This window comes from Rhincodon typus, chromosome 13 (assembly GCF_021869965.1).
Source record: "Rhincodon typus isolate 14 chromosome 13, sRhiTyp1.1, whole genome shotgun sequence".
Taxonomy (NCBI): Eukaryota; Metazoa; Chordata; class Chondrichthyes; order Orectolobiformes; family Rhincodontidae; genus Rhincodon; species Rhincodon typus.
In genome coordinates this window covers 31,975,267-32,001,652 of record NC_063344.1, presented here as the reverse complement: position 1 = coordinate 32,001,652, position 26,386 = coordinate 31,975,267, and the positions used below count along the sequence as shown (strand labels likewise).

The following is a 26,386-nucleotide window of genomic DNA, read 5'->3' as shown; positions in this document are numbered from 1 at the left end:
TATTATTTCAGTTCTGTTTTCATTCTGTTATTTCTGCCAAGTTGTTTCTTCTGTTTGCTAAAGGAGTTAAGAAGTTATACACCGTCACATCTTTAATGCTGGCAATTGTTTCACCCCTCACCTAAATGGCTATACTTTTCCTTGAAACTGGCATTAAGTGGGGTGATAGACCAATGAGTGCATGAATAAGGCAACAAATTTCACTTAGAATTGGATTCCAAGCCTCATCTCAAACAATACTGGTGCAACGTGTTTGCTAAACATTGTAGTGCAGCAGGTCAGAAAGTCACCTAGAAAATTCAGTTGGTTCTGATACGCAACTAGTAACTGCAGAGTCCATGCATCTCCACAAGTATAATTCTCCTAGTGTACCTCCTATTGTTCTGAAAATTGTTCCTCCTTTGATGATCGAATTCTGCTCTGAAACCCACAATGCAACACTTGGGCAATGCATCCCCAGACCTCAATCATGTGGAAAAGGTTTTCCCCTCATGTCAACATTATTTTTATTGCTAATTACCTTAAATCAGAATGGTCTAGCTGTCCACCCTCCACCAATGCAAGGTTTTTCCCTGTCTAGTCTGTCAAAATCCCTCATTACTTTGAATATCTCAAACAAATCTCAACTTTCTCTTTTACAAGAACAACTACCTTAGCTTCTTCAACCTGAAGTAGTTCTTCATCCCGGGACTATTGCAAATCTTTCTGCACCCCCTCTGACACCTTCACATCTTTCCTAAACCGTGGTGCCCCGAAATGTACACAGTACGCCTGTCGAGGTCAACTTAGCATTTCATACAGGTTGACTGAAACTTCCTGTTTTTGTATTCAGTGCTCCCAAATATTTAAAAGGTGACACAGTGGCTAGTATTGCTGCCTCACAGTGCCAGGGACCTGTGTTTAATTCCAACCTCAGGCGACTGTTGCATGGAGTTTGCACTTTCTCCCAGTGTCTGCATGGATTTCTTCTGAATGCTCTGGTTTCCTCAGTCCAAAGGTGTGCAAGTTAGGTGGATTGGCCACGCTAGATTGCCCCATATACTGTCCAGGGATGCACAGGCTTGGTGGATTAGCCATGGGAAATGCAGGGTTATGGGGATACAGTAGGGGTTTGGATCTGGGTAGGATCTTCTGAGGAGGGTCGGTGTGGGCTCGGTGGACCTACTTCCACACGGTATGGATTCTAATGATTCTATACAAAGCCCAGGATCCCACAAGTCTTTTTTTCCAAAAACCACACTCTCAACCTGTCCTCCCTCCTTCAATGATCTGTGCAGTTATTCCAGGTCCTTCTGTGCTTTTACTGCCTTTACATTGCCTCTCTGCATTTTTCCGACCAAAATTAACCATTGCACTGCACTAAATTTAACGGCCCACTTATAGCCAATTCCACCAGGCAATATCCACTTGAAGTTTAAAGCAATTTTCCACACTGTGCACAATGTTCCAATGTTTCCTTTTTGTACAAATTCTGAAACTGTGCCTTCTACACCAAGGTCAAATAATTAGTACATAAAGAGGAGTAGGGACCTAACACCAAGCCTTTGGGCACCTTACTACAAAGTTTCCTCCAGTCTGAAAGACAACTGCACACTATGGTTCTTGTTCACAGCCAATTTTGCAACCATGTTGCTAGTGTACCTTTTATTCTATAAGCTGTCATTACGCAAGTGTACTGTGTAGTACTTTACAAGAACATTTTAAAGAAGAGCAGGAGAAGGTCTTGGGGCTGATCAAGTCTGCTGTCATTCAATATGATCTTTGGGCTTCACCTCCACTTTCTCAACACTTGCCCAAAATACTAAATTTGTCTCTCAAATGATGGAACATCCATAACCCTTTCATTAGTGAATTTTGAAAAATTAACAATCCTTTCAAGATTGAAATCTTGCCCTCATCAGTCCCAAATGATTAGCCCCTTATATCCTGTTTCCCAGCTAATGGAAACAACCATTTTCTAACCTGCCAAGCACCTTCATAATCTTGAATATTTTAATTAGATCTTTTTTTTATTTTTTTCTAAACTCCAGAGAATAACAAGTGTCCTTTGCGTCCAGGTCCAACACATCCAACCTCTTACCTCAAACTCAAAGCAATCTGCCCTTAAGAAATGTGAACTAGCCTTGCTTTGCATAATAATTCTATTCTGAATTATTATTTCTAAAAGCTTCCATTCATGGAAATTATATAATTAGGCTGTAGTTGCTGAGCTTATCCTTACACATGTTCATACACAAAAAGGTGCAGCTGAGGGAAAAAAAATTGCTCCTGTTGTTTGGCAGCCCTTCAAGTCTCTGAGCCTTTCTAAAGGTCTGTTGTTTCTGTTGAATTTGGTACTGGGCCTTAAGAAAGGCATTAAGATAGTGATCAGCATATTCAAAGGTCTAATATTTGCCTCAGGCAAGTGTCCTCTGGGGTTGATCAGACATGGGAAATTATAACAGTAAATCTGTCCCTTGACTCCTACTTTTTAACCCAGATATTGGGCACTATGGGGGTCAATTTCTTTCAATGACCCTAGGCAAAGTGGTGGAAAGCTACATCATCTTTTACATATCAGAAACCAGCTGATTGCATTGACAGTAAATACCCATGGATAAGCACTACTTTTCCTATTTAAAAATATCAGGGCACCAAATGACACCTTTTCATCTACAATCAGGTGGCACAGGGGATCATTATGAGCCATAAGGCTCACTATAACTTTGTCAGCTCTGTGTAGGAGCCATTCGTTGGTACCACTCCCATGTTCTTTCAGCATAACCCTACAAATGTAACAAACATTTATCAATTTACTTTTTGAAATGGATATACAAATCTTGCTTCCAACATCTTTTCAGACAGAGGGTAATCCAGATAACAACTAACTCACCAAAAAAAAAACTCAACTTGCTATTGATTCTTTTGTCAATTCTTTTAAAATCTGTCCCCTTTGGGTTAATGACTCCCCTGCCAGTGGAAACAGATCATCTTTAAGTTCGTACATAACCCTTCAGAATTTATTCAAAGTAATTTCTTTATTCTCAGTTGCAGTGTCTCAAATTCTGTCGTCTCTAGCCTTTGATTGCTGAAACCAATTACAGTACCTTTGTTACACAATTTAGAAGATTAAATTTAGGCCAGTATCATGTAGGGCAGTTACACACTAAGTCAAGAAGGATTCTCAATTAACCACTTAGAATAAAATGTAAAACCTTTTCAGGAAAGCCACAAAAACAGCTCACATAGTTCAGTGTACCTTTTTGTTTGTTTATTTATGTTCATATTACATACTAAATACTTAATATTTGAAATTAGTAAATAGTACACCAAGATTCTAAAGATAAGCATCTAAAAATTATTTAAGGTTTTCTGTGTTTTAATTTTTGCAAAGACTTGTAGCATCTAGGGAAAAATTAAGTGAAGTGTTTGTTGGTGCTGCACTCTTTCTTACCTCCTGTATATTAGGCGTTTCCAAAAGTTCACCAAAAACAAAAACTCCCGGAGCCTCTAATACTTGGCTAATAAGGGTTGTTAATGCTGGACCTTTTGCATTCCTGGACAACAAAATGAACTGTTCCAAAGGATTACTTGTAGGTTTTGATTCTCCTGCCATTGCACAAAAGGTGATTCACTGTAAAACAAAATGTTGGTATTTTAAGTTGCACTGGTGCCAAATCAGAGGATGCTTTGTACAGTGATACCTCAGTGAAGTACTGCAAGTTATCTATAGAGCTTTTCTTGGCCGCCTTTGTCCTAGTTTCTCCTGCAATAATGAAAAACTCAAATATAACCACAGATTAAATGTAAATCAGTTAGTTGTAAAAGAAATACGCTAATAAATAATTCCCAACCTAGTTTTTGAAAGGAAATATGTTGCTTTCCTAGTTGGTTTTCTTCAATAAACAACATTAAAGAAGAAATTCACTGAAAGGAATGAACCTTTACATGCCGAGAGAATTATATCAAAATAGGAGGAGGAGGTACTGAATATAATACATAGGGATCAGTGCTGCAGCCCATTCTGTTTCCAATTTACATCAATTGCTTAGCTTTTGAAAACCTTGTGACACCTGCACCACAAGAGTTACTCATTTTTGCAAGCTGACCTAATTGACAATGTCAATTGTGCAATTACAATATAATTTAAAAATAACATCCCTCCCACCTAGCCAGAAGGTCCAGGTTCAGTTCCAGATGTGCACAATAACATCTCTGAGCAGGCTGATTAGAAAATATCTAAGCTGAGGTAGGAAAAAGCAGCCAGGAACCACTAACAGTATGGGAGATAAAATTCACAACTATCAAATTCAAAACAACTGTAAAGTTCTACACTTTTTGCAGAAAATATGAATATCATTAGTACTCTGTGGATGATGCAGAAATAACATAGGAATGTATGACTTAGACTTGACAGTTAATACAGGAGCAATAAATGCAAACAGAATGCTCAGTTCAACTGCTAATTCACTTGAATTCAAGTTAGAGTCATACCAGAACTGTACAACATTGTAGTCAGTTTCAACCTTGAATGAGTGTTCAGTTTGTTGCTAAGACAAAAGAGAAAACCAAAGAAACGGTGGAGAAAATACAGATGATTTAATTAAAAGGAAAAGGTTGGAGAAATGGTTAGCCTTGAAGAATGGGGTATTGAAGAAATTCCATTTCTTTTGAAATACAACCTCAAAAATTAGAAAAATAGAAGCAATTGAAATGAGCAAAAAACACATTTGAAGCAGATCATAGGATATGCACCTGATCTTGGACTAATCTTCCTAGAAAAGTAAAGGCTAAATCCTTAGCTTCATCCAAAAGATTATGATGGAAAGACTGACTTGTATCTTTATTTTTATGACTACCAAGCACCTCAAAGCACAATACAATCAATGAAGTACTTTTCAAAAGTAATTGCTAGCTGTATTTGTTACATGACTGCAATCTATACACAGCAAACTCCCACAAATAGGTTGACAACCAGATAACATGTTTCTATCACAAAAACAGAAATTGCTGCAGGAACTCAGTAGGTGTGGCAACATTTGTGGACAGAAAGCAAAGTTAACATTTTAAATCCAGTGACCCTTCCTTAGAACTGGACTTAAGTGTTAACACTGCTTTCTCTCCGCAGATGCTGCCATAGCTGCTCAGTTCCTCCAGCAATTTGTTTAGTTTCAGATCTTCAGCATCCGCAGTCTTGTTTGATTTTAGAATATAAATTTTTCTATGCTATTGGACGAAAATTAGGACTTAGGAGGAGTAAACAATTCTGTCTTTCAAACTTGATGTGCTTTTTGACAAGATAGCTGCTAATTCAGTCGAAGTCTCAACTCCACTCATCTGTTTGCCACCCCAAACCCACCCACCCCCTCCACCCTGCAATAATCCTTGATTTCCCCCCATCAACAATCTAACCCAATTACAAACAGACTTCATGAAACAGCTTCCTCTGCCTTCTGGAGAAGGTAATTCCACAAACCAAAAACTCTCAGAAATTCTCATCTCCATCTTAAAAGAACTCATTCTTAAACTGTGCTTTGAGGTTCTAGTCACAATTCTTTTATTCAATGCGGATGTCACTAGCAAGATCAAAATTTGTTGCCCATCCCCAATTGCTTTTATGAATGGTTTTCTAGGTCATTTCAGAAGATAATTCAGAGTCAATTATATTGAATCGAGACTAGGGTCACACATAAGCCAGGTCAGGTCTAGGAACAGCAAATTTTCATCCCCAGATGTCATTAATGTGCTAGACGCGCTTTAATGGCAATCTAGGATATTTCCACAGTCACCATAACGGAGGCTAGCTTTCAGTTCAAGACTTTTATTAGTCAAATTTGAATTCCACCACCTGCCAAGGGGAGATATGAACCAATGACCCCGTGACCCCAGAGCATTAGCTCACCCCCTGGATGACTAGTCCCTGTGGCATTATGACTGCATTACTGTTAGCCCAACAAGAGGAAACATCTTCCCAGTATCCATTCTACCAAATCCCTCAGGACCTATATTTCAATATCTCTTACACATTCTTCTAAACTGCAAAGGGTAGAAGTACCAACCTGTTCAACCTTCCTAAGATAAAATCTTCATCCCAGGAATATCATACAAATCTTTGGAACTGGTTCTAACATAATTTATCCTTTGTTCACAAAACGAGATAAAATTGTATACAATACCCGTAATGTGGACTCATCAACACCCTGTACAGGCATAGTAAAACTTTCTAATCTTTTAGGTTCCATTCCTTTGCAATGAAGTCCAATATTTCATGTGCCTTCCTAATCACTTGCTGTATATGCATACTAGCCTTGTGTAACTAGTGTTCCAGGACACCACCTACACTACCAAGTATTGCAATCTTTCTCCATTTTAAAGATAATATTTTTAAAGTGGGCAGGTTCACATTTTTCTACATCAAACAGCATCCCACATCTGGCAATTTTTTTGTTGACCCACATCTAGATCTCTTTGTAGACTCCTTTTGACAACTTAGCTTCCAACCTTTCCTGGCATCATCAGCAAATTTAGCCACCATACATTTGGTCCCTTCTTATAATTAATTGACAGATTTTATTGTTATTCCTCAACTATTTACAAAGAGTGGTATAAATATCAGTCAAGACATGAGGAATAAAGTACCCTGCACATCTTAATACTGCCATAGGATCTTTTACATTCACTCAAATTTGCAGATGGGGCAACTGATTTCATATCAAATTTGAAAAATCACACCTCCTGACAGTATAGTGCCCTATCCAAACTGCACTAGAGCACCAATTTAATTGCTTGCAGGACATGATGAGTAACATGCAAGTTGTTCTTCATTCGGGACCTAGGAGGGAAGACAAATCAAAAAATGCTCTAATTGCTGTGAAAGGGTGTAAGAGTCTGAAAAGGGTCAATAGTGAAGAGTGCCTTAAATACCACCCATGAGGTCTCACAGACTTGGTGGGACAACAGCTTGGGATCTCAAAGGAGTAAGACTTATGATCAGTCATCCACCTGGCCTCTCTAACAATACCTGCTGTATCAGTGTAACTAGCACTTCATTGCAAACATGCAATAAACTAAAATCTTGTTCAAGACAAGAGCCTCCAAAATGGTTTTTCTTCTACCATGCCAGTCCAAGTAGGCACTATGGATCCTTACTCCAAAAGGAGATTGTAGCAGCAAACCTACCCCATGTGAGCAAGAGTGCAGCCTCATATAACAAGATTATTAATAGTGAGGATTATTTGTACTGCAGTGATATCATTTATCACTTCAATGGGCAATAGTCTCAACCCTATGAAGGGCTTACTGAGTATCTTTTTCTGTTAGCTATCTTTACACTGTCATTCCAATACAAATTTAGCATAAGTTTAGAAACTTCTACCAGAAGAACAAAAAAAAAACCCATTCAAGGGTAAAATTCACATCACTTAATAGTGACAAAATGTCTGGGAGGGTAGGAAGAAAACAGTACTGTATATGCAAAATATTCATAAACGTTTGTTGATTTTTAAAATAGGTCTGAGACCTGGACTGCAGGTCTCTCACGTATTAATTATGGGAATGATCAATTAGTGTTTTTCAATCACAGAATCCCTACAGTGCAGGCGCAAGCCATTCAGCCATCGAGTCCACACTGACCCTCCAAAGAGCATCCCACTCAGGCACACAGCTTCCTACCCTATCCCTGTAACCCTGCATTCTCCCTGGTTAATCCATCTAGACTGCACATCTTTGGATGGTGGAGAAAACCAGAACACTTGGAGGAAAGCCACACAGACGTGGAGAACATGCAAACATCACACAAACAGTCACCAGAGGTGGAATTTGTGATGATACTATCAATTCAAAAACACCCAGGACAAAATAACCTTTTAAAAAGAGAGGTTGTAAGGGCAGAGTGAACAAACAGGCTGCGGAAGTCAGCTTAAGCAAGTAACGTGTGAGGCCTTTAGGTTTTTTTATTTAAAAAATGTTGGAAGAATGGAAACAGCCTAAATGGACACAGCCAGCGCACACTAACCAGGTGTTTTTTTTTTACATCTGTAGCAGTGGGAAGCTGTTTGCGGTCTCAAGAGTTGAAAGTTTCAGTGAATGGTTCCTAGTTGCTACTTCCTCTGGAATTTCTCGATGTCTTTTCCCTCCTGGATTGGAGAACTGCATGTAAGATTCTGTGTCTAAATTTGCCTTTTTGCCAAAGGGGGTGTGTTTATGTAATGTTTCTATATTGGAACAATGAATTAGTAATAGGTACAGTACCTATCATTCGGTTATATTTTCCAATAGTTGTTATTCTAAATTACTGTCTGTCTCTTTTGTTTGTATTTAGCTATAGCGGTTAAATAAAGTGTTTTGCTTAACTTCACATCTACTTATAAAATAAGAAAAGGTTAGCACCTCGGCTACCTTTTTAAAATATTTTGAGGGGTCTGGTCTGGTCCATAAATCGAAACCCAGGTCCCTGGCATTGAGGCAGCAGGGCTAACCACTGGGCCATCATGCCACTGATGAACAGTGATGTAATAACCAGAGTTCTCAGCTGTAAACTTATTTGTGCACTTGTGTTTGTTGGGGAAATAACAAATTCCTTGCAGCTTATAAACAGGAACAACTAATCCCTTTCGTTTACAATTTTTACTACAATGACAAATAAACTATTCAAAGAACCATTGTTCTGTGACTTCCTCATCTTCCCAAAACTATGGTCAACTATAGCCACTTTGCCTCGTGTTTCTGTAAACTTTTAAGAAAGGTGTTCATAATGTCCTTTCATATTGAAAGGATCAAAGTAGCAAAGGATGTCACAAATTATAGTGCAAAATAATATAATATTTTTGGCCTGCTGCATCTAAAGGTAGAGGTTTGTTTTTGTTATTGATGCAATTTCCCCCTATAAATCCCATTGGTAGAAAATTTTAATTCAGCATCAAATCATGTTAAATTACCTAAGTCAACTGAAAGCTCTTATTTGTGATATACCCCCTTGGCTTTCCTATCGAATATATTCATATCTCCAAAGCAAACTAGTTCCTGGTTAAACAAAATATTTAATGCTACATTGTACAAATAAAAAAAAAACTGTATACTGAAATAGTGTACTAATGTCACCAATATAGATTTCCTACCTTGTCTAATAACTTCCTGAAACAAGACAGTGTCCACCAGACTTCTGCTTCCAGGGTGCCATGCAGCAGTATTTTTTTGCCAAAATTACAAGACCCAATAATCATACATCCCTCTTGATTGGGCTGTACTTCAAAACAAGTTAATTTACATTCAATTAACTAAAGAGATCTTATTGTACGAATGCATGTGTGTCTTTTCTTATGCATTTACTCAAGCACATTTCTCAATCCCCCATCTCCAAAATCATATCTGCTCCTTGAGCTCCTTTATATGTCCACTAAAATGGCCTTATCAAGTAAATAATTCACATTCAAATCTCATTTTTGATGAGACTGTCGCATCCAAACTTTTTAACCAAACTGATAACTTATTCCTGCCCATATTTGGAGGTTTTCCTTATGAAAACAATTGCTGGGATCAACTTTTTTGCCAATTTCTTCAATTTGGTAATCAGGATGCCAATCCTTTCCTTTGACATTTTCCCATAATGTAGCTCGTAAGATCATAAGAAATAGGAGCAAGAGCAGGCCATTTGGCCCATCCAGGTTGTTTGCCATTCCAGAATTGTATGGTTGATCCATATAATATTCCATGCCCTTAACTTCAATTTCCTAAAGCCAGTTTTTCTTCATTTAAGTAATATTGTGTTTTTCTTATCCTTCCCAAAATGAACAACTTCACTTATCAATAGCTCTCTGTAAATTGTTTGTACCCCTGTTGCAACTTGTCTTTCCATTTATTTTTGTTGCCACATTGGCATGTGTCAATGTACTACCTCTAACACCATGGGCTCCTATTGCACCTCCGCTTTTTGAGGTACTTCATCAAATGCCTACAAACACACCTACAAGTTGCCCTCTATCCACTCTGGTTGAGACTTCTTCAAAAAACCTTGAATAAATTAGTCAGACATGATTTCCCTTTCATGAAGCTGTGCCAAATCTGTTTGATTGGATAATGATTTTCCAAGAAGTGTTATATTTCCTTATTAAATGATTCCAGTATTTCTTGCAACAATAGATGTTAAGCTAATTGACCTGTGGTTGCTCGCTTGCTTTTTTCCCCTCTCCCTTTTTGAATAGGGGTGTCATATTACCAGTTTTCCAATCTGATACTTCTCCAGAATTCAAGGATTTTTGGAAAATTACAACCAATGCCTCCACTCTCTCTTTTGGAATCCTCAGATGCAAGTCACCAGGGCCAGGGGGTATATCTGCCCTTCTCCCCATTTGTTTGTCTAATATTACTACTTCAGTGACAGGTACTTAATTCTTCTCCTGTATTCTTTAATATGAATGAGATGTTTGAAGTATCTTCCACCATAAGGACTGATGCAAAATATCTGTTTAACTCCTCTGCAATTCCTTGTTTCCCATAACTATCTCCCCCGATTCATTTTCTAAACGGGCCTATGTTCATCTTGACCTCTCTCACCCTTTTTATACATTTAAAGAATCTCAGTTTTTAATATTGCTTGCTAGTTTGCCCTCGTAGTTTATTTTCTCTTTTTTTTTGGATCCTCCTTTGCTGGATTCCGAACTTATCCCAGTCTGCAGAGCTATCACTGACTTTCACCTCCTTATGCTTTCTTCAACTTTAGACCCTCCTTAACTTTCTTGGCTACCTTTCTTAGAATTTTCCTTCTTATTGGGAAATATTTTTGCTGAGCCATGAATTACCTCCTTAAAATGTCTGCCACTGCTTGCTTACTGTCTTTCCTGCTAATCTATCCACCCAGCCCAATTTAGCTAACTTTATCTTCATTTCACTTCATTGTAATTCCTTTAAGTTAAAAACACAATTGTTTCCAACCCAAGTTTCTCACTCTTGAACTGAATATTAAATTCTGTCATGTTATGATCTTGACTTTAGGAAGGATCTTTTACTCCAAGGTCATATATTGAAACTGCCTCATTGTCAGTTCCAAGATATCCTATTCCTTGCTGGCTCCATGACATATTACTCTAGGAAACTACCCCTAATCCATTCTACGAATTTGTTGTTGTAGCAACCCTTTCCAACTTGATTAACCCAAATCAACATGATGATTAAAGTCAACCATAATTATTGCTCTATTCTTTTATAAACTCCTATTATTTGTTAATTTATACTTTCTCAGAGAGTGTGGCTAAAGTTTGGGAGTTTATACACTACTCCTATTAATGTCTTCTTTCATTTGTGTTTTTTTTAAACTCCACAGAAGTGGAACTTTACATTACCCAAGCCTAGATCGTCTCTCACAACTGACCTCCATCTCTTATTGATAGTGCTATCTCACCACCTTTTCCTTCCCTACAGTCTTTCTGAAAGGTTAAATATACCTGAATGTTAAGCCCCCAGTTTTGATCTCCTTGCAACCTCTTTTGTGGAGTGGCAATGAGATCACATCCATTTAACTCAATGTGCACTGCCGGTTTGTCTACCTGATTCCAAATGCTTCATGTGTTAATAGATCAAACTTAACGATTTTGTATCTTATCAAATTTTCTTACATTTTTATTTGTTGGTGCAATATGTCATTCACACAGTCTGTCCTTTTATTTTCTGGTAACACTGAGCCCATCACTAACCTGCACTCCTACACTTTTGATTTTCTAATTTTCCATGCAATCGAATCTATCCTTTGTATTTAGTTTAAAGCCCCACCTGATAAGCCATGTCTGTCAGGAGGTGGAATGAGGACAATGACATGTCCAACCAAATGTCCCACCAGAAACAGCGAACCCTGCTGAAACCAACAAGTCCCAGGGGACAAATTAAAGTGGAAGGGATGCATGAAAGTCAATTTGAAAATATGATGCAGAAATGTGAGGGGCCTCAGAGTGGAGGGGAAGCCGTTGAACGTCCAAAGTTGGAAACAAACATCTTTCAGCCTTGCGACTTCTGTGACTTCCTTATTCCACCTGCTGATTTTAGCTGGGAATAGTATTTTATCATATCTTAAGTGCTTTGGATTTACATTAGAATATTACATATTAGCAAAGATTGGGAATGTGGAATTCTGCACCAAAATACAAAAAGAAATAGGATGGTAGGCAAGTGAAATTCGATATAGCAAACTGATTTGTTTTAGCAGAAGTGTATGCAAAACTTTTCATTCAGGCTCTAATGATCCCTAAGTTTCACCAAGACCCAGTCTCCAAATTGTTGTCTGGCTTCTGACACAGACAGTCCTAAGCAACATTAGAAAACCGTCACTGATGTCAGAAAATGGTCCTTGATCAATGGGACAGAAAGGCAAGAAACGAGACAAGGATGAAGGGGGGAGCCACACCATGGGCAGGAAGTATGGTGGGCAAGGGCACATTGCAAAAACCAGTTTACAGCCCCCAACTGAGAAAGGGAATGATAGGAACACGTCTTCCACCCACTTAGAATGGACATATTACTGTAGTGGAGAGAGAATACAACGTAGGTTTTTCAGAAGGAGACTACGTTTGCTAGGGTTAAATTACAAGGAAGGACTCAACGGAATAGTTTTCATTACTGGGAATTTAGAAGTTTGAATTATAGACATTTTCAGGTGTTAAGAGTGAACAAATAGTTTATTTCTACAGAGACGGACCTTTTAACAGTGAAAGATGTTTCTACCTACAAACATTAGCAATTTAGAACAGCCTTCTGTAAACATAACCAATCTAGCATCAGTTGTTCAGCAGATAAAAAGCATGAGGACAAGAGGGCATAGCCTCAAGATTAGAGGGAACAGATTTAGGACTGAATTGAGAAGGAACTTCTTCACCCAGAGGGTTGTTAATCTATGGAATTCCTTGCCCAGTGGAATAGTTGACGCTACTTCAGTAAATGTTTTTAAAGATAAGGTAGATATTTTTTTGAACAATAAAGGAATTAAGGGATACAGTGAGAACGCGGGTAAGTGGATCTGAGTCCACGAAAAGATCAGCCATGATCTTATTGAATGGTGGAGCAGGCTCGAAGGGCCGGATGGCCTACTCCTGCTCCTAGCTCTTATGTTCTTAAGAAACAGATGACGACTTGGGTTAGTTGACGAAAGGAGAGAGATATCAGAAAACCTGGAAAAATCTAGTCTTACTGAGAGGTTTAAAATGTGTACTCAGGATTGTTTGAGATTTAAAAAAAAACACCAAAACAGAAAATTGTGGTGATTGTTGGAAAAACAGCAGCATGTTGGAATTGACAAAGTGGATAGCTTTAGTTTTAACATCCTATTAAACCCCTTCATAATTTTAAAGGTCTCTATCAGAATAGAAAAAAAAACCAGTCCATTTAATCATTCCTTGCAGTTGAATCCTCTCAATTTCAGTAACATTGAGAATATTATTTACGTTTTCTCAGACCTGCAGCTTCCCGTTGTAATAGGGACTACACATTTGAAGCAATATTCAACAAACATTTCAAATTACTTCCTTTTGTGACTATTTCTGCAGAAATAAATACCAGAACCTGGTTTACCTAACCAACTTGTACTACTTTCAGTAATACACTTGTAATCCTGGATTTCAATGCCCTTCTACATTATTAAGTTACTTATCTTCCAAATAGTAAGCACCTTGCATACACTTCTGCTAGAACAAATCAGTTTGCTATATCGAATTTCACTTACCTATCATCCTACTTCTTTTTGTATTTTGGTGCAGAATTCCACATTCCCAATCTTTGCTAATATGTAATATTCTAATGTAAATCCAAAGCATTTAGATATGGTAAAATACAATGCCCAGCTAAAACCACCACTAGAAAACACTTCTCGCTTGTACAAAAATCCCCACATTAGCACTGACATTTTCTGGTCATGTAACTCATTCTGCAACTCGTCCCCTAACTCCATACACCTTCACCTTTTGTCACAACTTCGTGGCAACTTATATTTTACTGCACGTGCCTTTTTTTAAAGTTTCCGATGTTAACATGGAGGGAAACCAATCCAAATGAACGGTTAAAGTCATTTACTTTCTTTTCAAAACAAAAGGATTGAATTTCAGCCAAGTACCAAAGTACACGTGGAAGCAAGAGAAACAAAAACAGAAACGGTTGAAAAACAACTCAGGGGGTCTAGTAGTATCTGTGGAGAGAAAACAAAGTTAACGTTTCGGGCCCAGTGACGACTCTTCAGACTTGCTAAGTTTTTCCAGCAATTCCCGTGTTTCTTTCTGATTAGCAGCATCCACAGTTTTTCAGGGGTTTCTTTTCCGAAGTAAGAGAACCTGATTTCGCCTAGTGACAGAGAGTGCGCGAGTTCTGGTCTGCATTGTACTCATTTACACTTCAGCTCGAAAAGATGTCCATACATCATTATATTTTTAAATATATTTTTAAAAATGGGTTTTCCCGCTCAAATCGAACGGCAGAGAATACTTATTTAGAAAGTCACATTTTGAACTACGGAGGAGAAAGTGCTCGATCCTTTAAAACAAACACAGCCAAAAAAAAAGAACAATGTGTTTGACGCTCACTGCTGTAGGCCCAGACCCAATATTCCCGCAACCGCACAACGTGCTGACAATTCGAGCAGCTCGTTCTTACAGCACATTTAACAGATAAGTACAATTACTGCCATTCAAGCAACCACTACTAAAGCATCTACAACCCACACGCTTTTACAGAACTCACCTACAGTCAGGCCCTTCACCTCAAACCCTCTTTCAGAAGAATCGGGCACCCCCGCCCCGCTTGGCTCCTATTGGCCGAAATTGCCGACTCCTGAGCCCACCTTCTGACCCCAACTTAGCTTCCTATTTGCTGGTTCAGCGGTCGATCTAATGGCGTAAACGTCCCAGCCGTTTCATTCATAAGGCGGATCCGTTAGCTGCGTCTCGTGATGGTGAGTTTTAAATTTAAATCCCAGGCACATGGAACAGCTTTCAACTCCTATTTCATTTTCTTCTGTAGAAGGCTCACTGAGCCCAAAACCTTAACTGCGATTTCTCTCCACAAATGCTGAGCTTTTTCAGCAACTTCTGTTTTTGTTTCTGATTTCTAGTATTTACGGTTCTTTCGGATTTTCTCTCCTGTTTTACGTTAGGAGAGAGGACGAAAGAGATAAAGGTTGGAAATAGCGATTCAGTTAGCAACCGCAGGATAGTCACTCAAGTTAGGGAAATTTCAGCATTGAGGAATCAAATTGACAAAGCATCAAAATATCACATTGCTTCATTCAAATTAGCACGCAAACCAAACAGCACCCAAAGTCTGCGTAGGACAATATTTAGGAAATATTACATGGCTGGAATTGAATTTTAGCTTATCAGCATTTCACCACGGCAATCAGAGTCAGCATGTACCAGAAAGAAAAACCAGTCATAAAGGCAAAAGAGACATCCTGGTCTAACCCATCCTGTGTACTTTAAAATGGAGAACCTGTAAGACCTGTACATTCATTTCCAAATATTACAGTTTTCTAACTGGTTTTTCCCCTTTGTTAACATTTGCAAACCAACAAATATTCGGTCTCTCAGACTGGTTTTCTCATTCTTAGTCAATTCAATGTGATTTGGGAATTCAATACCACCACAAATACATTGATGCTACAAGTGGACCTTGCTCTGGATACTTCTGCCCTGGGTGATGGGGTTAGCAGTCAGTGCAAGTGAGAAAAGCATAAAACCTCATCTTCTTTCCTTTCTTGACATCATCTCAACAATAGAATCCTGATGAAGGTCATGACTCAGTTATCCTCCTTAGTGTTCTCTACCCTGTGCAACTGTGGCCTCTGCCTCTGCCTCTTTCAGATGTTTTCTTAATCAACCTGCTTGGAGATGTTGTAATGCATCTCTGGAGTGACTTGAACCCAAATCTCCTGGTTCAGAGATAGGGACACTGTGACACAAGAGCATGCTAACTCTTTTTGGAACAGCAGTCCTAATTGTCCCAACCCATAGTCCTCCCAGTTGTCAAACTCAGACTGTGGTGAGACCACACCTGGAATATTGTGTCCAGCTTTGGTCTCCTTACTTGAGGAAGGATGTGGTAGCACTGGAGGCAGTTTAGAGAAGGTTCACCAGGTTGATTCCAGGGATGAAAGGGCTGTCATAGAGCTGACGTACGAGGAGCAGTTGAATAGCTTGGGCTTGTACTCGCTGGAGTTCAGAAGAATTGGGGGGAGGAGTGGATCTGATTAAGGTGTATAAAATCCTAAAGGCGATTGATAAGGTGGGTTTTAACAGATATTCCCCCTTGTGGGATAATCTCAAAGAAGAGGTCATAGATTATAGAGTGAGAGGAAGTAGGTTCAAATTTCAGATGAGGAGAAACTACTTTTTTCAGAAGGTTGTGAATCTACGGAACTCACTGCCCTTGAGTGCAGTGGAGGCAGGATCAATCAATAGACTTAAGAAAGAAATAGGTATGTTTCTGATGAAAAGTGGGATAAAGGGCTATGGGGAGCAGACAGGAAAGTGGAGTGAGACCAGGATAAGATCATCTATGATCATGTTAAATGGTAGAGTGGGCTCAAAGGGCTGTATTGCCTACTCTTGCTCCTAATTCCTATGTTCCCATCTTAGTGTTCATCTCTTTCCTCCTTATCCTGCTCACTTTTTGTACTACAGTGCAGTTAGATTACCTCCTCTGCACATTTTCTCTTCAGCATTTTGCTCACTTGCAAACACTTTATGACCATCCACAATGAAATATGTAGTGCCACTAATACAACGTGGCTTCCAGACAGTCAACCTTACATTACTTTCTAAACTTGACTATATTTTTCATCACTTGCCCTATCCACCTGCATCTCCACTATCTACCCTCGTTCGAGTAACTCATACTTTTCTTTAAATCGTTTTCATTTATAGTCCTTGTCATACATGTAACCCTGTCCCATGCTGACTTTCATTTGGAAATACTCCCCTCTCTGTTCTCTTAGGTCCCACAGTAAGTGAATTTCCTTAATTTGAAACTCCCAAACTTCACACTCCTTCAAGTTGTTTCTTCCTCTCAATCTTATATAAGCTATCCTACATTATCTTCCTTGCAAAGGACATTGTTCCACTCTGCTCAAATCTTAATACTCTTATCATCTACTATTGATAAAACTCTCATGCAGATTCCTTATAACCCCACTCTTGAATATTAAGAAACTCTACTGGACAAATAGCATAACGGTCATGCGTGTAGCATGCGTTAGAGGCTGGGTATTTTTTGCTAAGTGGCTTAGCTCTTAAAGACTTTCCACCACTTAAAGGACAAAATCAGGGGTGTGATGGAATGGTCTCCCATTTGGATGGGTGCATCTGCATCAACACTGACAAAGTTCAACACCATCTCTAGAACAAAACAATGATTAATACTTCATTCCTAGCCAAAATATCAACTTCCTTTATATACTATTTATGCAAACTATAGGATGTTATTTAGAAACTTGGCAAGGCTTCTTAAGCATTATCTCTCAAACTCAGTTTTCCCCTCCCAGAAAAACCCCATGCAATGAAATGTGATCATGGAATCAATCCTCCAAAAACTAATGACCATATCCCAGGAAAGAAAGGTGTTTAATTCAAATACACCGATCCTAAGATTGAGGTTGTGTCACTTCTGAATGTTGGTCAGCACATATGCATAGTTGGGCTATGTGACAGTCTGGTTATTCAAAGCTGTTAAGTTTCTCAGCTACCTTAGGAATTACTCTTAAAATGATCTCATCAACGTATAAATACAGACTCTGATCACTGCTAGTGTTAACTTAAAATGATACATTGAATAAGTGGCTTCTTATTTTGTCACATAACTATGCTGTTTAATGATTTTCAACTCAATGTTTGGTAACTTTTGTTATATTTATGCATGCCTATTAAGTGTTTATGTACCCAATTTTAAATTTGACTTGTGATTTATAATCAACAAATAGCATTCAACACGTGACTTTCTGTTTGAAAAATATTCACAGACACAGCAGGGTTAAGCTAGGGGAATAAATTAAAACATTTTTGATCTAAATTGGTTTGAAAGCAAGACAGTTTGGTGCGCCAAGTCATGTTTATTTCATCACAAGATCAAGACTGAGGGGAAAAACTCAGATGACTCCTTAGTAAAGCATTAAAGGAAGGTGTTAGGATTCATCTGCTTCCTCACGATATCAGTGTACTACAACTTTCTTACATTATTTAGAGTCTGCATGTTGTAACTTTAAAGGAAAGTGTAAATGTAAAATCAGTAAACACTTTTACAAAAGACAGCTGTTTGATAGCATCAAATAACAGAATACTTGATACCTACAGCCATTAACATTTAACAAGATAACATGTTAGTTTTCAATGACACTAAATATAAACATTAACTAGTTGTATTTTCAATTTTGACACAAAGGTTGTACCCTGAATAACTTTCATTTAATGGATATCACATACTTAAAAAGCTCAAGCAATTTGGTGCATATTTATCTCACTTTCTGCTACAGACTTAAAGAAAAAAGAAACTCAATTGCTTCTTTATACGACACATTTTTATTTGCAAGACATAAGTTTTTGTTAAGCTTTTAATAAAGTGCACAAATATTCGACCAGTCTAAAACATCTTGCTTGATTTTTAACAACTGGCATACATTGAAACACAAAGGTAACATGAAGTACAGCTCAATCATGGAACATTTATTACCTAAAGTAGTTTAGGACGGGTAACATGAGGCATAGTGAAAAGAGGTTCTTATTCAAATCTCTTGTGCAAAGATGTGAATTTTATGTGCATCGTTAAAGTAGTGACATTTTGCTGCTCTGAAAACAGTCAGAAGAATTCAGCTACATTCATTTATGAAAATAAAAATGCAATTGAGATAAAAAGAACTGGCCACATTTTATCAAACATTAAAGAAAATTAAAATAGCTATATATATTTAAATTTGAATTTGAAATCACCACACTGAACACTTTTCAACTGGATTCATTGGAGCTCCTTTAGGACAATGAAATACCCTTCCAAATTCATCAAACTGGGAAACACTTCCAAGAACCCTGTTAAAATAAAAATGAAGACTATTACTTTCAAGATAAACAACCTATTCTTGTAAATCTATATATGTTTCGTTGGTAAAGTTTAGTTACAAGTATCTATGGCTTAGTTTGTAAAGCCAATACCTGTGACTGAACCATATCCTACATTTAATCACTGGACTCTGGATACTACAATTACACCACAGAATATAAAGGCACTACAATTGACCTCAGTGTTCCTAGACTAAAGAGGGGAAAAATAACAATATTTCCTAGTTCTGATTGCTATTCATTGACCTCCTTTAAAGATTGATGTTGAATGAGAGGAAGATTAGGTTTGCATGTCGGCTTTCTACAATGAAGTAGTCTACTGACATACGTTTTGGACTCACAGAATAGTCACTTAGGTGACATAATGAATTGCAATCACTACCCAAGGAATGACAGCTCTGTTTCTTTAGAACAACAGGGAATTGTTTGTTAAACCATAGAATTTTAGCTCATAATGCCTTTGCAAACTCTATAGCTAGAGCCAAACAGTCTAATTTTATCTGCTTTTCCTTGTGTCCTTTTACAAGTTACCTTTTTAAATACTTAGCTGTTCTCTTTTAAATTTTGTTTTAGCTGGCTGTAATAAAAAAGTCCATGTTCTAATTAGATATTTATTTACATTTTAGATGTTGCGGAAAATAATCTTAGGAAATACAAAGTATTAACAGAGTATTGATTGGCTATAATTAGGAAACACACTACGTTTTGTGGTTAAAGAATTTTGATTTCTTGTGCACCACAGTTTAAAGGAAAATTTAGAACTGATAAACAAATAGGCAAAGAAATGATGATGTGCACTGATGTAGGGATTTAGTATTCTTTGGACCAATTTCAAAATTACACAGAATTTAAATGGTAGAAATTAGACTGTTGACTGAAAGGTCCACACCAGAGGAACGTTGTTACTATGGAAAATATATCAATCAGCTGTAGACATTTGAAGGCTGGAGGAGGGACATATGAACTTAGTGACAGATATATTAGAGTTAAGGAGTCATAGATTTTTTTACAGCATGGAAAGAGGCCGGTACTGTCTGTGCTGGTCATCAAACATCCACCTATTTTAATCCCATTTTTCAGCACCTGGCCTGTAGCCTTGTTTGCAATCATATTTCAAGTATCCATCTAAATAGTTCTTAAAATTACTTGAGGTTTCCCATCTTTAGACAATAAGTTCTCTGGGAGAGATCAAAATTCCTCAAATCCCCTCTAAACTTACTGCTGCTTACATTAAAACTGTGCTCCTTGGTTATTTGCCCCTCAATTAAAGGGAAAAAGTTTCTCTATCTCCCCTATTAATGTCCCTCAGAACTTTGTACACCTCAATCAGACCCTATTCGGCTTTCACTGCTTGAAGCAAATCAACTTTATCCTATCTAGTGTCTCTTCATAGCTGAATCGCTCAAGCCCAGGCAACATCCTGATGAATCTCGTCTGCATCCTCTCTAGTGTAATCATATCCTTCCTATAGTATGGTGGCCAGAACTGCATACAGTACTTCAGCTGTGACCTAACTAAAGTTATTTGTAGCTCCATTATAACCTCCTTGATCTTGCGTTCAATGCCTTGATTAAGAAAGCAATGATATGGAGGTGCCGGTATCAGACTGGGATGGACAAAGTCAGAAATCACACAACACCAGGTTATAGTCCAACAGGTTTATCCGAAATCACAAGCTTTTGGTGTGTAGCCCCTTTGTCAGGTGAAGCATTTCTGTTGGACTATAACTTGGTGTTGTGTGACTTCTGACTAAGGAAGTATCCCATTTACTATCTTAACCACCTTATCTACCTGTCTTGCTGCCTTCAGTATCTATGGACATGAGGTCTTTGTGATCCTCTGTACTTCCTAGGCTCCTGCCATTCACCAATTACTCACTTTCCTTGTTAGTCCTCCCAAAATGCATTACCTCACACTTTTCAAGATTAAATTCATTTGCCACTATTCAGCCCATCTAACCACTCCAACTAAATTGTCCTGTAGTCTAACTCTTTCCTCTTCACTATTTAATACACCGCTAATTTTTGTGTCATCCATGAACTTACTGATCATATCTCCTACATTCAAGTCTACATCATTAATGTACACAACAAACAGCAAGAGACCCAACACCAAAAACTGTGATACGCCACTGGACACAGGTCTCCAATAAAAAAAAACACCCTTCAACCATTACCCTCTGCTTCCTGCAAAAAAAAAGGTATTTTGGACTCCATTTGCCAAATTGACCTAGATATTAAAAATAACAGGATCCATCTGACCTAGGGAAGGTTTAGATGAATCATGTGCATTCAAACTGGTACAAATGTCTTGGGTTTAAGGGGCTGAGAAGGTACATAACTTTAATTTTGCTGTCAGTTTTTATTAATAGTCTAGCATGATTTGGCAATGTCAGTGAATAGGAAATCCTTTGTTCCACACTGACACATAGAATGGAAAAAAAAATTCCCCTGGAAACCTTACATAGACTAGTTTTTAAAGACGGTAAAGGAAAAACAATATAGCAGAGCTGAAAGGAACAGAGTGAAAAAAAGACAAAACCAAACCAGAGAGAGAGTTTCAGTTGGCTGCCTGATGAAAGGTAAATAGATGAAGGTAGTCTTTACAGTGAATTATTACTATTACCCATTAAAGTTTGCTCCAATGGTCTGCCCTCTTTCCAGATCATTGGCTTTGTTTTTGGGAAACAAGACATTTATTCTGTAATTAATAAAAATGACAATAAATGCATACTTAGCAGATTTCCCTTCTGCACTATTTAGCAAATCATCATAATGAATACCTAATTTATGTTTTTGGAAAAGAATAATACAAAGAAAAAAATGTGTTGGATTGATGCACCGAGCCATGAAACAGAAGACAAAAATATCAGACAGTTTGGGGAGAGGGTGATTGAGCTGGGGGGAGTTGTTGGTGATTGAGGTAGAAACAATGTCAACATCTAACTTTAGATTGTAAAGATGGAAAATACAGGAACATGAAAACCAGATGGATTTATAATTCTTACTCATATGGAGGGCCAACATTAATATAGATGTTTTGGAGAAATATGGACTGTTTCTGTAATATAAATTCTTAGGCGTTGTCTGTCTTTGGGAGCATGGAAAATACTACAGTCAAGGTGATGGTTGCAAAAATGATTTAGAGAGTGTATATGCAAGGAAGGGTTTAAGGTGGATGAAGTGAACAGGACCTTATGCTGGGATTCCTGCCCCAATCCCATTTCCAGCAATTTTCACTTGTCTGGGATAAGGGTGAAAATAATGAATTGCATGCAGTATTCATGCCTATTTCAGCTCCATTGCAGTGGTGAACATATAAAACTACCCAGTTTTTAAATGGATCTGGGTGATGTTAATCAATATAGTTCACAGTATCTCAGAGAATGTATAAACTCTGGGGAAACCCTTGCCTTGAGTTGGGAAACAAAAATATTCAGTCATTCAACTTTCCTTTGAAAACCATTGTCTCCATACCTTCTCATAAGACATTCAATCAATTACAAGTGATGGAAGTCCCATTGAGGAAACTCACAATTTGCTTTATACCCCTTAATCTTACCCAAGTGAAAACAAAGGCACTGAAAGAGCTCTTCAAAGAAAGAACAGCTTATTACAAGGTAATGAAGATGCCAATCAAACAATATTAGAACTGCTCTACAAACTCAGTCAATATTGCCTGCTGGGACGAATCTAATAACCATTTTCGGAGCTCAGACCAAGTATTTAGAATGAGGCCACCTGTCAAATATATCAACAAAAGTAGGTACAACAAATGGCCAGACATCTCTTTTGTTCTCAGGTGGTCCTGTTCTGAATGCTTGGATGAGCTCCAAGAATGGATAATAGCACGAAAATATTGGAGACAGGGCTCTAAAGAAGTCTTGGGGAGTGGAAAAAATGGGAATGTCACTGGCTTTGTATTGATCTGATGTGTTGGTTGTGTGAGCACTTAGCTGTTTCTACTGAATGCTGTTTCCACTGTTCAGCATGCCAGTAGTCCAAGGTTGGAATAGAGAATTCCAAAGATTCACCATGCTCTGAGTGTAGAATTTCCTGCTCAACGGAGTCCTAAATGGCCAAACTCTCATTCTGAGATTGTGGCTCCTGGTTCTTGACTGCGCAATCTGGAGATATTCTTCCTGTATCTATACTGTCAAACCCCATAAGAATCTTACGTTCTTTAATACAATCACTTCTCATTCTTCTAAATGAAAGAACATCGGCTCTCTGCTCAATCTCTCATCATAAAACAATCCCATCATCCTAGGGATCAGACTGGTGAACCTTTTGTTGCACTATCTCTCCACGGCAAGTATGTATGTATATCCTTCCTTACGTAAGGAATATAAAGTGGCAAGCAATATTCTAGGCATGTTCTCAACAAAGTTTGATACAATTGCAACAGGACCTCTACTCCTGTATGCAAATCCTTTCGATCATGAAAGAATGGTTTGGACCAGTTTAGGGATGGGGAACCCTCAGAAAGGGGAAAACTCTGCTGCTTATCAATTAGATTTCAATCAAAGTGGAATGTCAATGCTATTATTCACAATGGAAAGGTCTTGTTTTCGAGTGAATGAAAGTTAAGGGAGAAAATACAGAGTGTTAGTGACCTTCTAGCAAAATCCAAGAAGCAGTGGTGCTCTTGGGGTAGGGTGGCAATAACTGAGACTGAAAGGACATTTGTAAAGTCACTACTCAGTGAGAGAGAGACATTGACAAGAAGGTCATTACTTCCCATTACTTATGAAACAAGGATATTTTTGAAACTTTGAAATCAATGGAAATAAAAAGAAAACAAGTAAAAGTGTCTTCCCCCTGTTATCACCCATTTTGTACTGTGATGTAAGATCAGAACCTATTCTATTAACTTTTAACAACTTTTACAATAGCAATGTAAGTCATTCACTTGTAAAAAGAGTTTCTGTGCACCAGGAAGTTAAATCACGTTTTCAGGCACTGAGTGTCGGGCTGTATTTATTGCCACTTCAATGGAACTCTCATTCAGAGAGTTTGTATTGACACATCAGTGTGAGGAAAAATATTTGAAACAATTTTGCTAAAGATGATGTATGGAACACAAAAATCTAGCTTAAATACAAATGTTAATTCTGACTGAGTGAATATTAAAATAATTTTGACATAATGTCAGATGTAAACTCATGAATTCAAAATTATCTAACAATAAACATTTCTTAATTTCATATAACAGCAGAAGAATCAAGTGCTATAAAGAATCATACCTGCAATGTTCTGGGGCATGTTTATCAGTAAGCAGCTGTAGGTAGATGGACTGTGATCTTCTCTTCATACACCAATTCTAATAAGGTAGCATAATAATTTTAAAAATAGTCAGTATTTCATTAGGGAGTGTAAATACCAAAAAAATTAAGACAAACAATCTGAAGGGAAACATTAAAATCATTATTGATTACTATTGTTAAGGAAAACAAACCTTTGTGATGAATTATTCCTTCAGGAGATAATTATTAATCTGTACTGCTTTATAATCGGTAATAATTAGTAGATTCTTTAGTTTGCAATGGATCAAATCAACATGCACTATTGAACTTTAACAAAAAGACCTGACATAGTTGGTGATTTTAACCAGCAGTAACAACAAAGTTAGCTATCTAAATTTGGGTGGCACAATGGCTCAGTGGTTAACACTGCTGCCTCATAGCACCAGGGACCCGAGTTTGATTCCAGCCTCGGGTGACTGTCTGTGTGGAGTTTGTACATTCTCGCTGTGTCTGCGTGGGTTTCCTCCGGGCGCTCTGGTTTCCTCCCACAGTCCAAAGATGTGCAGGGTAGGTGAATTGGCCGTGCTAAATTGCCCATAGTGCCCAGGGATGTTTAGGTTAGGTGATTAGACATGGGAAGTCAGGGGTAGGGGAATTGGTCTGGGTGGGATGCTCTTTGGAGGGGCGGTGTGGACTTGTTGGGCCGAATGGCCTGTTTCCACACTGTAGGGATTCTATGATTCTAAATTAATTTAGATTGACCATTGGCAAGGCTCTGGTTCACTGTGGGTTGCTGCTGGCAGTGTAAGCCATCTTAGGCACACATTTCCATCACTACTGATTAGCAGGTGATAGTAGTAGTTGTTCTCCAAGGAAACAGGTGGTAGCAGCAGTTGAGGTTATCCTGAGGCATTGGGTGGGAGAAAAGATCAGAAGATCTTGGCAGCTGTTGCAGTCTGAAGACACCACTTAGTACTGGATTGCAGGCAACAAATATCTGGTTGCCCTTTAACTACTGGTTCAGCTTTGACCCCATGTGGGAACAGCAGAGTCAACGACTGACTGTTTGCCCCTGCTGAATGAATATTTAATTGGCTGCTCGCTGTTTTATTATGTGTGGTCAGCTTTCCCATCTACTAACAGAAGCCTATGACCTTCTGATCCCACTTGATGCTACAACAAGATTCTAGTCAGTGCCTCGATAGCCTGGTACGCATCTCTTCTGACTTTTATTTCCTTTTCAGATAATAGAGTCATAGAGTCATACAGCATGGAAACAAACCCTTTGGTCCAACGAGTCCATGCCAACCATAATCCCAAATTAAACTAGTCCTACCTGCCTGTACTTGACCCATATCCCTTCAAACATTTTTTATTCATGTACTTACCCAAATGTCTATTAAATATTGTAAATGTGCCCATATCCACTACTTCCTCTAGAAGTTCATTCCACACATGAACCACTGTGCAAAAAAGTTGTTCCTCATGTCTTTTTGAAATCTTTCTCCTTTCACCTTAAAAATATGCCCTCCTGTCTTGAAATCCCTCACCCTAGGGAAATGATACCTGCCATTCACCTTATCTATGCCCGTTATGACTTTAAAACCTCTATAAGGTCATCAGTGAAAATAGTCACAGCCTATCCAAACTCTCCTTATAACTGAAACCCTCCATTCCTGACAACATCCTGATAAATCTTTCCTGAATCCTCTCCAGCTTATTAATATCCTTCCTATAACAGAGTGACCAGAACTGGACACAGGACTCCAGAAGAGGCCTCATCAATACTCTGTACGACCACAACATAATGTCCCAATTCCTGTACTCAAAGGTCTGAGCAATGAAGGCAAGTCTGCTAAACACCTTCTTAACCACTCTGTCTACTTGTGACACAAACTTCAAAGAATTATATACCTAAACCCTTAGGTCTCTCTGTTCTACATATTTTTAGTCAAAAACAAAAAGGAAGCACATGTAAGGTTTAGGAAACTGAAATCAGACAAGGTCCTTGAGGAATATAAAGGAAGCAGGAAAGAACTTAAATAAAGGATTAAGAGGGCTAAAGGGGGCCATGAAATGTCCTTGGCAAGTA

General features: G+C 38.2%; 2 protein-coding genes across 3 annotated transcripts in view; both read right to left on the bottom strand.

Annotated features, from left to right (window-relative positions):
• The window catches only part of cops7a (COP9 constitutive photomorphogenic homolog subunit 7A), a 44,801-nt gene extending 29,988 nt beyond the window's left edge, over positions 1–14,813 (bottom strand). For both annotated transcript variants that reach the window (XR_002258221.2, XM_020512254.2), the window contains exons 1-2: positions 14,689–14,813; positions 3,434–3,613 (exon numbers count right to left, since the gene is read on the bottom strand). Coding sequence is in view for 1 of the 2 variants with exons in the window: in XM_020512254.2 (XP_020367843.1) it covers positions 3,434–3,595 (162 nt within the window). In the remaining variant the exon portion in view is untranslated. The remainder of the gene's footprint in view (positions 1–3,433; positions 3,614–14,688) is intronic.
• A 3,590-nt stretch (positions 14,814–18,403) lies between these two features.
• LOC109930325 (endothelin-converting enzyme-like 1) overlaps positions 18,404–26,386 on the bottom strand; it is a 103,812-nt gene continuing 95,829 nt past the window's right edge. The window contains exons 16-17 of the mRNA XM_048604476.1: positions 24,295–24,371; positions 18,404–19,019 (exon numbers count right to left, since the gene is read on the bottom strand). Coding sequence (XP_048460433.1) covers positions 18,920–19,019; positions 24,295–24,371 — 177 coding nt within the window. The 3' untranslated portion in view covers positions 18,404–18,919. The remainder of the gene's footprint in view (positions 19,020–24,294; positions 24,372–26,386) is intronic.